The sequence below is a fragment of the Micromesistius poutassou genome (assembly GCF_964030765.1).
Source record: "Micromesistius poutassou genome assembly, chromosome: 18".
NCBI lineage: Eukaryota > Metazoa > Chordata > Actinopteri > Gadiformes > Gadidae > Micromesistius > Micromesistius poutassou.
Window position 1 is genome coordinate 9,666,820 of NC_140288.1, and position 13,651 is coordinate 9,680,470.

The following is a 13,651-nucleotide window of genomic DNA, read 5'->3' on the forward strand; positions in this document are numbered from 1 at the left end:
TAGGGACTAAGGAACTGAAAACCACACCGTTGATGAAACAAGATGGAAAACTGAAAGTGCATTTATTTGGCGCATTGCGACTGTGCAGTACTGTTAGTTCTGTGAGTTGTCCATTGAAGCATTGAAAGTGCTGAATGGATTGAAACTTTTATGAGAGTTGTCATCCCGTATTAAACAAGATCATTCAGGTTGAACGTAATAGCCATTACTTATGCAGGACAAAAGGATGGCCAGCCATTCACTGTTAAACCCTCCAAGCCTTTCTCTTGCCATTTGTCAAATGCAAACTCCCCATTGTCTTTGACATTTCTCCAAGAGCATGTCTGTCACATGAATAAGAAGTCCTCAAATATCACCCTAATCCAGTAGGACTCCTGGCATTAAAAATGCAGCACTGGTAAAGCATGCTCCGAATGACGATCAGCGTGCGTCTGCAAGAATACCCTGGCGTCTGAATGCTGATTTTAAATCTTGCTAAAAGAACATTTTTAAACATGCAACCCTTCAACAAGAGGCTTATTTCTGACCCCTTAGCACCAATTTATGCTTGATGTTCGACTTTCACCCTTTTCTGAGCTTTTGGTTAATTCCAATTCGTACCACCAATTTATTTGCAGAAAACTGATAAAACGAAACCATTAATTGGATTCCTACATCACACTTTTCTCAGGCTAACTTGGACAAAAGTGTCTGCCGAAGCAAAATTGACTATACAAAATGTAGAGAGTGTATAGAATGTATAATATGTTCTGCCGGTCGTATTTGTAAAACTAGCATACACTAATTTATTTTCAGTTATTGCTAGCACAAACTACTACTACTAAACTGTGAGCCTCGTAGCTCCTCATAAGCTGCTACTAGCCACCAATGTGAAGACCATAGATGAAAGCTAAGCCAGATGCATCATAGATACAGAACTCGTGCCTCTGGTCCATGCAGAGCATGTGTTTCTGCTTTATCAAGGGTGGGAATGGCAGGGGAGTTTGGGTCTGGGAGGGGGGGCGTAATCTTGGCAGCGGAACCTGGTCAAATTGATCGTAAAGTGATGATAAAAAAAGGCTTCCATTCACACATGCAAGAATATCTGACAAGCAAAAGGTCAACTCTTCACTCAGCGTTTGGCGTGTATCTATTATGCACACGAAAGCAATAAATCTCTGTCCCTGCCCTTAGAGGACGGAATCTCTGAGTAGCCTGGCGGCTTGGTAGTCTGGCGCTCGTCAGGACAAGTATCCACGTTGAAATGAGGACATAAACTGGACCCTATCTCTCAATGTCAATTTGTTGACCAACAGTGTGACAACTGTCCTTTGTTAAAGACGGTTCAGAGGCAGGCTGGGAGTCTGCCTGTGGGGCTGGAAAACTGCTCTGGGCCAACAGCCCGACACACTAAATCTAGAGTCAGACGTAGCGTGCTTTAGTGTGACGCTTCATTGTTTTAAAATGATGACTTTTTCCAATTGAAAATTCGAGTCGTGCCCATCAAAGATTTTCCAAGTAAACCTTTGAGCACATGGGTGATTTTTTTTTTTAGGCATGGAGCTCTCACGCACATGCTAGAGCAGACGTCTGCATTCTCACACAGTAATACAAACGCAAGCATGGTGAAATGGTGAATAATAATATAACTAACAGTAATGATACTGAACCGTTGGCGAAAGGCTAACCCGCCATATGTCGGAGCGTCCCGGGTTCCCACATGAGTAGGTGAATGACTCCCATCTGGGAGGAGGTGCAGAAGAAGAGATTAAGGTGTGTTAGCCGCAGGGGGGCGTGTGGGGTCCGTGACCTGGGGTTGCCAGATTCTCTTGGCTGATACTCTGGTTCCTACCAGGTGGTTTCACTTTGCCACTTCAAAAGAAACCATTTAATTAAATGGGACTCCTTAAACACATGGCTACATGGGTTTCCTCGTTGATATCATAGAGAAGCATGCCTACTACACACGGTAGCGTGCGCGTGTGCGTGTTTGCGTAGAAACACACACTCGGTCACACACCCAGGGTAGACCGCATCTCAGTGAGTAAGCCCTTTTGATCTGTCTGGATTTAGCTGCGCCTTTACCTGCTCGAAGGAGACTAGATTGAAAGAACAAGTGGCCTGAACGCATTGCACCTTTAAACGCCAGAGGAAAGGCCAAAGTTTGAGGCAGGAAGTGTGTCAGGGTGGAGAGGGAGTGCGGCTGGAATTCTTTAAAACCATATCTTCATGAAAACAACGTAATGCCTACTCCCAGCGGGGCGGGGCCAACCTGCTACCGCAGCGCAAGCCAAATCCAAGGGGAAAGTGTTGGCGTCCAAGGCCTTTGAAATATGACCGCAGCGCTTACTGTGAGGCCTAATAACAGGCCGTTTATAAAATATGTATTTAGGGCCTGCTGGTCTTCAAGCACACGCTGTAAAGACCTGCCAAGCGGTCTGAGACTCATCTCACATATCAAAAGCTGTGCGGTCGATAAAGCGCTCGCGACCTCAGCTCTAAAAATGACTTCAAAGATGGCTTCAAGGTCACCCATGCAGCGCCTCTTTAACTGGACTTTTCTGGCGTGAGATTATCATACCCTGATTCCATATTATATGCAACTTCACGCAAGCACCTGCTGCTCTTTTTTAACGTATTTCTATATTTTCTAACCCTTCCGACGCAGTACCCGGCAGCCCTGATGAACCTGGGCGCCATCCTCCACCTGAACGGGAAGCTGCCCGAGGCGGAGACCAAGTACCTGCGGGCGCTGCAGCTCAAGCCCGACGACGGCATCACGCGCTCCAACCTGCGCAAGCTGTGGAACATCATGGAGCGCCAGGGGCTCCGGACTAAGGCCGCCAACACAGGATGAGCCCGCCGCCTCCGCCCGGCCACTTCCAGTGGCGGCGATGTGTTGAGTCTGTGGAGTCCAGCGTTGTGAAGCCCGCCCTAGCCGTGAGCGTAGCAGACCGTTCGGACTCCACACCTTGAACCTGCGCTCAAAGTTCGGACAATTTCAACTTTGACCCCGGTGGCTGCCGGTCGGAGCGGATCCTATCAGATCACAGCTGTTTGACGTACTAAAACACAACTGAATCTAATCGCCAACGGCTTTGTTCATTTCTAAACCTGAATGCTTGTTTTTTGAGTTGATAGTGCCGACATCGCGTGTGTTGGCGGGCGATATTGCGAGCGACCCACTTAGCATCTAACCCCCTGAGGGGCTCATCCTGTGTTGACCACTAGAGACGCACTCTGCCCCCGGCGGGAGACATCTTCAAACAAACCCGTCTCCAAGGGGTTTTCCTCTTCTGTGAGGTGGCAGGGATTCCCAGGGAATGTTTTTTCCTGAATGAGGTCCCCGTTCCAGATGGAGGATATGAGGTAGAAGGAAGCCAATTTAAAACAGCTCACTTCTTTCTAAACTCCAGATGAACGAGTCGCTACAGTAAGTGTGTTTTTGTCCTGTGAAAGGTTCTAGTGGGAAGGTGGGAAGGTTTTCGGATTTGATTGTAACACGATAGCATAAACGTGGGCCGACTGCACGGCTGTGTTCTGGTGGGGGTGGTCCGCAGAGACCCCCGCAGGTCCCTTGTTGATCCCAGAGGGTCCTGAGCGGTCCTGCCTTGTTTGACAATGGGAGGAATGTGATTCATGGAAAAAAGTTGGATTAAGCCACACCTCTACAACAACCCTCAGTTTGGAGCTCTTCGAGTTCTTATTGTTTGAAGAACATGAAAACAAAACGAAAGCATACGAGCATCGCTGAGATACTGCTCCCTCACAGAACATAAACAGGACTGCGTGTCCAAATGGCTGCCACCAGGCGTTCCCACGCCACCGCCGGGCACACTGAGTGTTGAAGTCCTCCACAGCGGGGGCTGTGGCTCCCCCCCCCACTGGATTGGAGGTCAAAGGCCATAACCACTGAGCCAAACAACAGCAGCCGTGACCTAACCATCATGTTCTTAGAGGGGAACAGTCACGCTCCATTACGTTCTAATATGAGAGAGAACTGTTTCATACGCCCGTTGGGAAGATATTGCGGTCCTTAACATCGACTCTGTTTCCGCTAGAGAGTGTTGGAGGAGTTGGACTGTTGAAGTCATTTTTACAAATCAAACCATCTACGGAGACGGTCCGACTTTTCTGCACATTTTTCAGAGTTGATTTTGCAGGCCGTGATCGAAGTACTTTCTTATATTAAAAAACAAAACCTAGCGTGACGGTACAGTAGTGAGGGTTACGGTAGTACTCTGACTCTGAGTCACGGTACCGATATCATGGTCCTCGACATGCTGTGCAAATTCAAACCAGCAACCCAAGGATGTGTGGTCCTTACCACGATCACATAAGCACTCAGTGATCATTTGGTCATTATTTGAACTGGTTGGGACTGTAAATTGAAGAAAAACAACTATTAGACTGTGCCAAAATGTGTACTGAACAGAAAGCCTCTGGTGCCAAACGAGAAGTTATTTTGACCTTTTATGTATAATGATGTCAAATGAAGATGTATTATTTTATTCCATGTGTCCGACTCATTGTTTTAATTTATTGATGTGTTTTTTTATTGAAAATTACAACACTGTTTCTCTCTCTCTCTCTCTCTCTCTCTCTCTCTCTCTCTCTCTCTCTCTATCCCCCTCTCCCCCGCTCTCTCTCTCTCTCTCTCTCTCTCTCTCTCTCTCTCTCTCGTTTCTCTTACTATTTTATTTTTTGATATTAATTTCTCTCTCCGCTCAGGGACACCAGGGTGAACTAACTATCTGAAGAATGTTCCAGTATTCTGTTCTGTGAGGATAACCTTGTGTGGTTACCAACCAACAAATGTACAGCCTAAAAAAATATGTGTTGTCTTTTGTATGAGATGGTGTTTGTTTTTCAGAATAAAAACATGTTTTTACATATAGTCTCAGTTCAGAAATCTGTGTGGAGACTTTCCTGACAGTGTTAGTTGATAACTAATTAAAAATGAATTATCTACTTATTTTTTAATTTGGTAATTACTGGGGAATCTGAATCATGCTGAGATTGCATCTCGTATTTTCATGCACATGTTCCTGGTTTCTGTGAATTAGGCTCAGGACTTGGAGCAAGGAAGAACAAGTCGTACTATTGCACAACATAATCCAAACATACTCAGTGGATCCCACACAGACACACACAGATCTGAGAATATGGAACTTGATATGCTGATGACATAATCATGCAAACAGGAAAGATGATATAAAACATATTGAATATTAATAAATTACATTGAAGCATTTTCCCTATCAACACATTAATTTGGCAATCGTGTTATGAAGCATAGCTCACAACTATTATGATGGTTTCATATAAAATGTTTCACTATTTAATAATCGTATCTGCTGCCAAGTGCATTAAGACATTTATTAGAGTTGTAATTATTTAAAAAACACATTTTACTGTTTTTGATACTCGTTTTGTCATGATAGCAGAGATGATGAAGATAAGCACATGTCAGCCGAAGAGACGGACTGTCTCTAATAAACAGATTGTATGTTTGATAAGAGACGGACTGTCTCTAATAAACAGATTGTATGTTTGATAAGAGACGGACTGTCTCTAATAAACAGATTGTATGTTTGATAAGAGACGGACTGTCTCTAATAAACAGATTGTATGTTTGATAAGAGACAGACTGTCTCTAATAAACAGATTGTATGTTTGATAAGAGACAGACTGACTCTAATAAACAGATTTAATGCAAACGAGAGCTTGTTTTATTGAACTGCAAGTGCAGCTGAAAGGTCACAGCCTATATGTGACCTCTTGACCTCTTGACAGGGTATTCTGTTCACTTCTATGCACTTTTTTTGGTGGTGTTCCAGTGGTGTTCATATATATTCATATTAGGGCTGCAAAAAATAGTTGATTAATCGATTCATCTATAAATACATCTCATTTTAATAATCAATTAATTGGAAATAATTAAATTAATCTACAAAATAAATAATATTGTTAGTGCAGACCTAAGCTATGTATCTTTCCTGGCAAACAAGTTTAAAACAGGAAACCAGGAAGTGCTTTTAAGCTTATAGTGCTACTATTGCTCTATTCATATATAGTTGAAAGAATTAAAAAAAGACGCTGTTCAGATTTCACTCGTCTCAGTATGAAAACAATATCATAATATGGCTACTATTTCAAATGATTTAAGAAATAAATGAATGTATCGCATTTCAACTTTTCAATTAAATACCAAAAAGTGAATTGACACAGATCTATTTTAACATCCGTCAAGGTTTGAAATAAGTATTTTCCTTCCACGCTCCTCCATGCACTTCCACTGTTATTGTGAGATGAAAGTGGTTCCCACACAATGCTCTCATCTGTGTGTGTGTGTGTGTGTGTGTGTGTGTGTGTGTGTGTGTGTGTGTGTGTGTGTGTGTGTGTGTGTGTGTGTGTGTGTGTGTGTGTGCGCGTGTGTGTGTATGTGTGTAACACCTAGCGGCCAACGTGGAGAGATAAACTCGGGAAGGAAGTTCAATGAGCTCTTTACACACTCAGACTTCCTCTCTCTGTGTCTGCTTGCCTCGGAGCTGAAGCACATGGAGAACAGGTTTACAGGTCTGTACAGGTCTACACTACAGGTCTACAGGTCTGTACAGGTCTACAGGTCTCCAGGGCTACACTACAGGTCTACAGGTCTGCAGGTCTACACTACAGGTCTACAGGTCTACACTACAGGTCTCCAGGGCTACACTACAGGTCTACAGGTCTGCAGGTCTACACTAAAGGTCTACAGGTCTCCAGGTCTACAGGTCTGTACAGGTCTCCAGGTCTACACTACAGGTCTACAGGTCTCCAGGTCTACAGGTCTACACTACAGGTCTCCAGGTCTACACTACAGGTCTACAGGTCTCCAGGTCTACACTACAGGTCTACAGGTCTGTACAGGTCTACAGGTCTACAGGTCTACACACTACAGGTCTACAGGTGTACACTACAGGTCTACAGGTGTACACTGTGGCGTAACTATCGGTAAGCAGGTACTCCAGTCGCTTACCCCCCCCCAACACTTCCACCCGCGGACCCTGTTATAATGTAAGCATTATAAGATCCTACAGAGTCTCACTCCGGCCAAAAACCAAAAATCATCCTGCTTACGGGCCCGTCGTTGGCTTGTTACGCCACTGGGTGTGCAGGTGTACACTACAGGTCTACAGGTCTCCAGGTCTACACTACAGGTCTACAGGTCTACAGGTCTACACTACAGGTCTGCAGGTCTACAGGTCTACAGGTCTGTACAGGTCTAGAGGTCTACAGGTCTACAGGTGTACTGGTCTACACTACAGGTGTACAGGTCTACACTAGAGGGTCTACAGGTCTGCAGGTCTACACTACAGGTCTACAGGTCTGCAGTTCTGACCAGTGGTGGGTAGGCTGCTGCACTCTATGCATATTCAATTGTTTGCATTGAAACGTTGACAGGATGTGATGTCTTAGCTCCCCAGCACCAAGCAGTGAAATACTACGAGGAGGCCTCAAACTGTGGGGATTAGCATGCGTGCTAAACGTTAGCACACAGACAAATGTATCCGTCTGGTAAAAAATTATTATTTTCAATATATAGACCTGTATAGTTCAGTATCAGTGGGACTATGGAAACAGAGAGATACAGGGTTTGCTACAATAGAACCCTTCAAATTACAATTATTTTTAAGTGAATTCATAAAAAAATACTATTTACTTATATTGCTATGACTATTCGTGGCGTTGGAAGACAGGGTCCAAAGGCAGCTGGCCAACTAATAAAGGACTTCTCCAAACGTATCTACTGTTAGATGATCGAATAGGTCGTGTCAGAGATAAACGTTTGCCCTCTCATGTTCTGTACTATAGCGCACTCTAGTGGCGGCTATGGCTCTGCATTAGTAAATGTTTTTTTTTTCTTCATATATATTCAATGGCTCTTTGTTAAATAATAAATAGTCGCCTAATAATGCTTTGATTATAATATTATTCTATATTATGTCTGGTCTGAATTAGGACCAAAAGGCAACAGCAATGCTGAAGATGCAGCTGAAATGCAAATAGTATACTACACTTTAAATGTTCTTGAATTATTACTCCAAAACTCCAGACTCCAATATATCAATCACTGAATTGATTCACTTTTTTGGTTGAATTTCGTCCTTTTTTATTCTTTGTCACATTTCCAATGTTCATGAAGTACTGTACATACAGAACAGCATTGATGCCAGTGTGCCGGTGAAGAGTGAAAAGTATGTCACTGTGACACAATGAAAGGTCCTTTCACAGAAAGGTAAAAATAAGACATAACATACATGACTTTGTAAAACAAAATTAAAGAAACGAGCAGAGGTAGTGGCTGTTTTGAATCATAACAATAAGACATGAATACAAATCTTTACATGCATACCTAATGTAAAGACACACAAAAAGGCTTAATAAGACTTTGAAGTTGCTTATAACAGCGACATAATTCACACTAGGCTACCTAATCCGTTGAGGCGAGGAAAACAAAAACAGGGCATGGAAGGAGTCACAATGCATGAAACGAATGCTTTAGGAATCAGGACAGAGGAGACAATTCATTTACAGTCGGGCGTCGCGACGCCGGCTCAAAGCTGAGCCTAGGGCGATACATTTGCGTGGATGCTTTGAAACATGGTTGGCGTCTAATGTGTGAAGTTGCAAATTTCCCAACAACATTCCCACATAAGAAGGGTTCCAGTGACATTAATGCCAGGACTATTCTTGGACAATTCCAGAAGATTCCGTCAACAGAACAAGCGTGTATCTTGGTCCATTCCCTTATCTACTTAATTACAGCAACAACGACAATGCAACAAAAATGTAATAGAAATAATGCACTATTAAAAAGTGAGGCCGCCTGTGAATAATAGGCTGATTATTTTCCTCACAGACAGACATCCCAGTCAATAATAGTCAATGGCGGAGTGTGTATAAAATACATTACAACGAGCTCTGTGTTGTCTTCTTGGTGTTCCAAGTATTCCCTCAAGGCACTTGAGATGAGCCGGTGGAATGCTGAGAGAAACCGTTTCAGCAGTTGGTATTTCGCCGTTTGCGTTCTTCCCATGTCCTCGTGGAGCAAAATCCCCCAAATTGGGATCGATCTGTGGCCCCACTGCACACCTGGTGATTCTGAATGAAAATTATAAATAATAATAATAGTGGAAAATAAACTGATATATAAACATGGTTCTTTAATTTCCTCGGTTCCGTTTGGCCATCAGTAGAACTCCAGGAGGTACTCGGGGTAGATCTGGTTGCTGTCGAAGATGACGTAGATCTTGGGGTTGCCCATGTCGTCCACGCAGCTGTCGTAAAAGTGCGTGAAGCTGGTGTCCTTGGAGGGCGGCCGGCAGTACATGGGGTGGCCCGCCGTGTACTCGCCCACCAGCACGCGCGCCAGGAACATGGTCTTGAAGGGCGGCTCACTGGCGAAGATGGGCGGGGCCAGGCCATGGCGTTGCAGCGTGGTGTTGTGCTTCCCCGTCGTCAGGCAGAACTTACTCGAGTATTTGGCGTCCCGGGCGAAGTAGCTCCCTGGGGAGAGATGCATTGTGGGACCTTTGTTACACATTGACAAAAACATTGACAAAAAAACACAGAACACAAATAACAGCAGCACTGTGGAAATGTTAAGATAAATGTGTTTAACATCGCCGTGAAAATATTTATTTCTACAGTCGCTATTCGACAATGTATGACGGATGAAAGTCCTAACTAATGAGTTACTCATCATGTTGTTCCTCCATTGGAGACCTTTAGATCCAGCTGCTACAGATTCGATTAAAAAGGAACATTTCCACTTTTCAAAAACGTAATATGCCAACATGAACTTACTAACTCTGTTCATTAGATATTCCCCATCCACACGTCTAACCTTCTCAGAAGTGGAATTGAAAGGAAAATTGTCCAGCTGAACTTTTCCACCAAATCCTATGATCCTCACGTTTCCCTACTCATCGTATTAAGCCCCCTAACCCTCATCCTTATAGGATGGAGGCTTTGCTTCTACAGAATCCCGTCTGAGAAAGAAATCTCACAGAGGAGGAGATTGTGGATTTGTACTATTAGTTAGCCAATGTCCCTGGGGAGGGCAAAGAATTGCAACCATCAAAGTTTATTGAACAACATTTTAATGATTGTATTTTTAGTCATATCTTTTTGTAATCCTTCTGATCTGTTCGCTTTCATATACCTGTGTGGCTTGAAACAGAGGGGAGTATTGACAGGCCTGTGCTGTGTTGGTGTTCTGCCCTGCAGGCCTCCGCCCAGTGGGGTCACCAAGGCCCCGCCCAGTGAGGTCACCGAGGCACCGGACAGTGAGGTCACCGAGGCCCCGCCCAGTGAGGTCACCGAGGCCCCGCCCAGTGAGGTCACCGAGGCCTCCGTCCAGTGAGGTCACCGAGGCCTCCGTCCAGTGAGCTGACGAGGCCCGGTGAAACGGGTCAACTGGCCATCGGTTTGACAAGGGGTTTCAGTGTGTCACTTTCAATCAGAGGGTTGGATCCTGACCTTTGCCGTACACGTCGCCATGGCTGCCGGTCAGCCTCCAGTCGAAGTTGTACGTGCATATGGCCGGCACGTTGCTGTGGCCCGTGCCATGGAACAGCATGCGCTCCTCGATCTCCATCGTCCGCTTGATTTTGCGCAACTGGGTTTTCTTCCTGTCGGAGTCGGGTGGTAGACATAACACAATGAGCCATGATTCAATGATGAGTTTATACATCAGTGGACGGCAGAGGACCATAACAAATCTCAGCTAGCGTGGAAGTGATTAGGCTAGTGTGAAGTCACGCACTATCAACGATGAGCTCCGGTTCGATTCATATCAGGAGGGGGAAATCCAGTAAAGTCATAATTTTGATTTCCATGATATGCATCTCTTTTTTGTCCAGTGACACCAAACACTTAATTATATAGTGTGACAATATATTTCACAAAGAGCAAGAGAAGTCTGGCTCAACCCACCTTATGAACTTATCCGTTGTTGATTGTCGCATGTTACCAAAATTAGAGCAATATCGTATTATTTTTTATTTTTATTGATTTGACTTCACGTTTTTCACTCAATAAAATGAGTGTAAAAAGGCAAATCTACCTGCAGAAGAACTCCCACAGATCGAGGTTCTGCACCCTCTGTATGGACTTCAGGGGATGTCCCATGGTCTTCTCGTACAGCCGGGCCACCTCCTTAAACTCGTACGTGTCTCTGCCCAGTGAGATGAGCTGTGAGAGCATCAATCACAGAAACAGAGTGGTGAGATGCAACCCTTCTCAGGGCGGGGAAACGACGGGGACTTGTTTTGGTCTTTTAGTTCCAAAATCAGTCACACATTGTTATTAATGCAGACTCATGCTCTATAGATCAGAGCTTGGCAATGCATTGAGTTTTTACCTGTTCCAGCATTATCACCACACAGCATGGGCCTTATAGAAACTGGTTTCCTACCTGATAGGGCTCATCTGTGTTGATCCTCTCCCAATGGCACGGTACGGGCAACGCCAGGTTATCACAGATAAACCTGGAGAGAGAGCGAGGGAGGGAATGAGAGAGAGGGAGGGAGCGAGAGAGAGGGAGAGAGAGCGAGGGAGAGCGAGATAGAGGGAGACCGAGAGAGAACTTCATTTGAATTTATTTCTCGACGTGGACCAACACCCAAGCCAAACCTGCCATCAGGTTACACAAACCAAATGTTAGTGTAACCTGATCCTAGAGCAGCATGCATAATCCCCACCTGCTTCTGAATTACACATATCTGAATTCTCTTTCAATTTTGTTAAAGGTCTATGGTCTGCCAAGATACTGTACATTATAAATATGGTATTGGATGAATTGGGTTATTGACTGATGTGGCTGTCAGATGATTGGTTGGGGACTGACCTGAAGCCCGTTGCAGAATGAAGAGCCCTTTTGATTGGCCGCTGCTTCCCTGTGGTCACATTGATCTGTCTCATGACTGGACGGAGGAGGGCAGAGTTACACGAAAGGCTTCATTTAGTTGGCATGTGAGGGATTTACATATCATTGTGTCTGATTTTCACAATAAAAGTTTAATACATATTTAGCCTAAATTGGCTGCTATATCACACTGTATACTAAGAGTGGTTATTGTATTAAGAAGGTAAATGAAGGTAAAAGTAAAAGTAAATTTGAAACTTAGCCACACTATTAGATAAGAGTTATTCCAACTCTTATCTACTACTGTTCCCAGTGTAGTGCAGAAGCACATAACATATCAACACAACCTTGTGTACCTGAGAAGTCGAGTCTGTAGGTGTACTTGGCCGTGTAGAACTCCATCACCCCATGCTGGTTCCGGCTGTAGCACTGTTCTATCTGGGCACTGGTCACAGAGCACGCTGCACTGGGGTCGATCTGGGGGTCACATGCAGATGGACTGGTTAGTCAACATGGAGAAAAGGTGAACAGATGTAGCAAAACGACGTGACAGTGAACTAGGTTCCAGGGGGCAGGGCTGAATTTTACAAAGGTGTGCAAGTCATCTGGGTGATGGACACATGTTACCTCAAACATGTGCCACACTCCACACTCTGCCAGGTAAAACCAGCACCAGCTGGGCTCTGAGGTGTCCATATCCTCCATCTCAGGGGACTCTGCTTCCTCTGCTGATCTGATGGCTAACATATCTAAAAAATGGCTAGAATCAAATGCAAATCACATGCAAAATGACCAACAAAACACTACAGCCATTCCCATGATTGTATTATAAAGTAGAAATTGTGCTTCAGTTTGGTATCATGCGATTTTGAAACAGTCTAGATGGGTACGTTTGCATGAGGTGGATGCGAAAAGAGCATCTGAGTGTCGAGATGAATCCATTCACCCCCTCACACTGCAGGACACCAGCTGTCTGTCCGTCCACCACAACAGACTGAAGGACACCAGCTGTCACTCCACCACCACACCCGAAGACTCCCCGCGGCGGCGTCTCACCAGCGGGTCCCGATGATCCGGGAGGGGCGCGCCGTCGTCTTTCAAAACCCGGCCATCCGTTTGAAATAAAGTGCAAACATCGCATCGAGAGCCAGGAGGAAAACACTTATCAAACGTACATGGTTTCTCTTTCTATCGATTGTTTATATCTGTTTCCGGGCTCGTCACGATCCTTACGTCACTGCGCTCGTCACGTGCCCAACTCTTTCGCTTTTCGGGAAATCGCTCCAACGATCGTTTATAGTCGGGTTTGTTCGGGTCTATTCGGGTCTGATCGGGCTGGATCGGGTCTTTTCGGGTTTCTGGGCGACGTCAGGGCAGATGTGATGGTAACCAGAGAGCCTGGAGGACAGACAGCCGTCAGGATGGAGGGACGGATTTTTCTGACAACACTACTGTGCAATAGCCTACCGTTTTCCTCAACTGCTATTCTTATTTATCTGTATTTTTTACCTGTATTTTTTATCCTTATTTGTTATCTTTATATTTTATCCATTTTTTTATATAGATGTTTTACCTTTCTTATATATTAAAAATGTTGTTGTGAATCGTAGCCTCCTGTCTGGATTGCATTTAAATGCCGTTGTACCATGTGCAATGACAATAAAGAGAACTCTGGTTCTGATTCTGATTCTGATGTGTCGCTCAGGCGGGACATCCAAATTCTGGGCTTCACTCCCTTTGATAAAAACATCAAACACTTAT

The 13,651-nt window shown here is 44.5% G+C and overlaps 2 protein-coding genes across 4 annotated transcripts in view; one reads left to right on the forward strand and one right to left on the reverse strand.

The window, feature by feature from the left end:
- Positions 1 to 3,031, forward strand: part of tmtc2a (transmembrane O-mannosyltransferase targeting cadherins 2a) — a gene marked incomplete at its 5' end in the record, with an annotated part of 34,229 nt that extends 31,198 nt beyond the window's left edge. The window contains one exon of the mRNA XM_084483299.1: positions 2,648 to 3,031. Coding sequence (XP_084339425.1) covers positions 2,648 to 2,836 — 189 coding nt within the window. The 3' untranslated portion in view covers positions 2,837 to 3,031. The remainder of the gene's footprint in view (positions 1 to 2,647) is intronic.
- A 5,101-nt stretch (positions 3,032 to 8,132) lies between these two features.
- Positions 8,133 to 13,072, reverse strand: LOC311363036 (protein mono-ADP-ribosyltransferase PARP11-like). Of its 3 annotated transcripts, none has more exons than XM_084482961.1 (8): positions 12,947 to 13,072; positions 12,518 to 12,639; positions 12,247 to 12,367; positions 11,873 to 11,948; positions 11,441 to 11,513; positions 11,090 to 11,217; positions 10,504 to 10,655; positions 8,133 to 9,528 (listed from the first exon to the last, which is right to left on the reverse strand). In XM_084482961.1, exons 1-8 carry the CDS (start codon positions 13,029 to 13,031, stop codon positions 9,212 to 9,214), a joined length of 1,074 nt encoding a protein of 357 aa, XP_084339087.1. In that variant the 5' UTR covers positions 13,032 to 13,072; the 3' UTR covers positions 8,133 to 9,211. The 3 variants fall into 3 exon arrangements, with proteins under 3 accessions (XP_084339087.1, XP_084339086.1, XP_084339088.1); XM_084482960.1 differs by having other exon boundaries at positions 12,518 to 12,650; positions 12,781 to 13,070; XM_084482962.1 differs by having other exon boundaries at positions 12,518 to 13,070.
- Between the last annotated feature and the right edge of the window lie 579 nt (positions 13,073 to 13,651).

Bases quoted from the DNA above. Each gene is read 5' to 3' on its own strand.
- LOC311363036 (XM_084482960.1), bottom strand. From the start codon at position 13,031: ATGCGATGTTTGCACTTTATTTCAAACGGATGGCCGGGTTTTGAAAGA. The intron at 12,368-12,517 runs GTAACATGTGTC...TGTGACCCCCAG, and splicing joins GAGTGTGGCACATGTTTGAG to ATCGACCCCAGTGCAGCGTG. The intron at 10,656-11,089 runs GTAGATTTGCCT...CGACTCCGACAG, and splicing joins CTGTGGGAGTTCTTCTGCAG to GAAGAAAACCCAGTTGCGCA.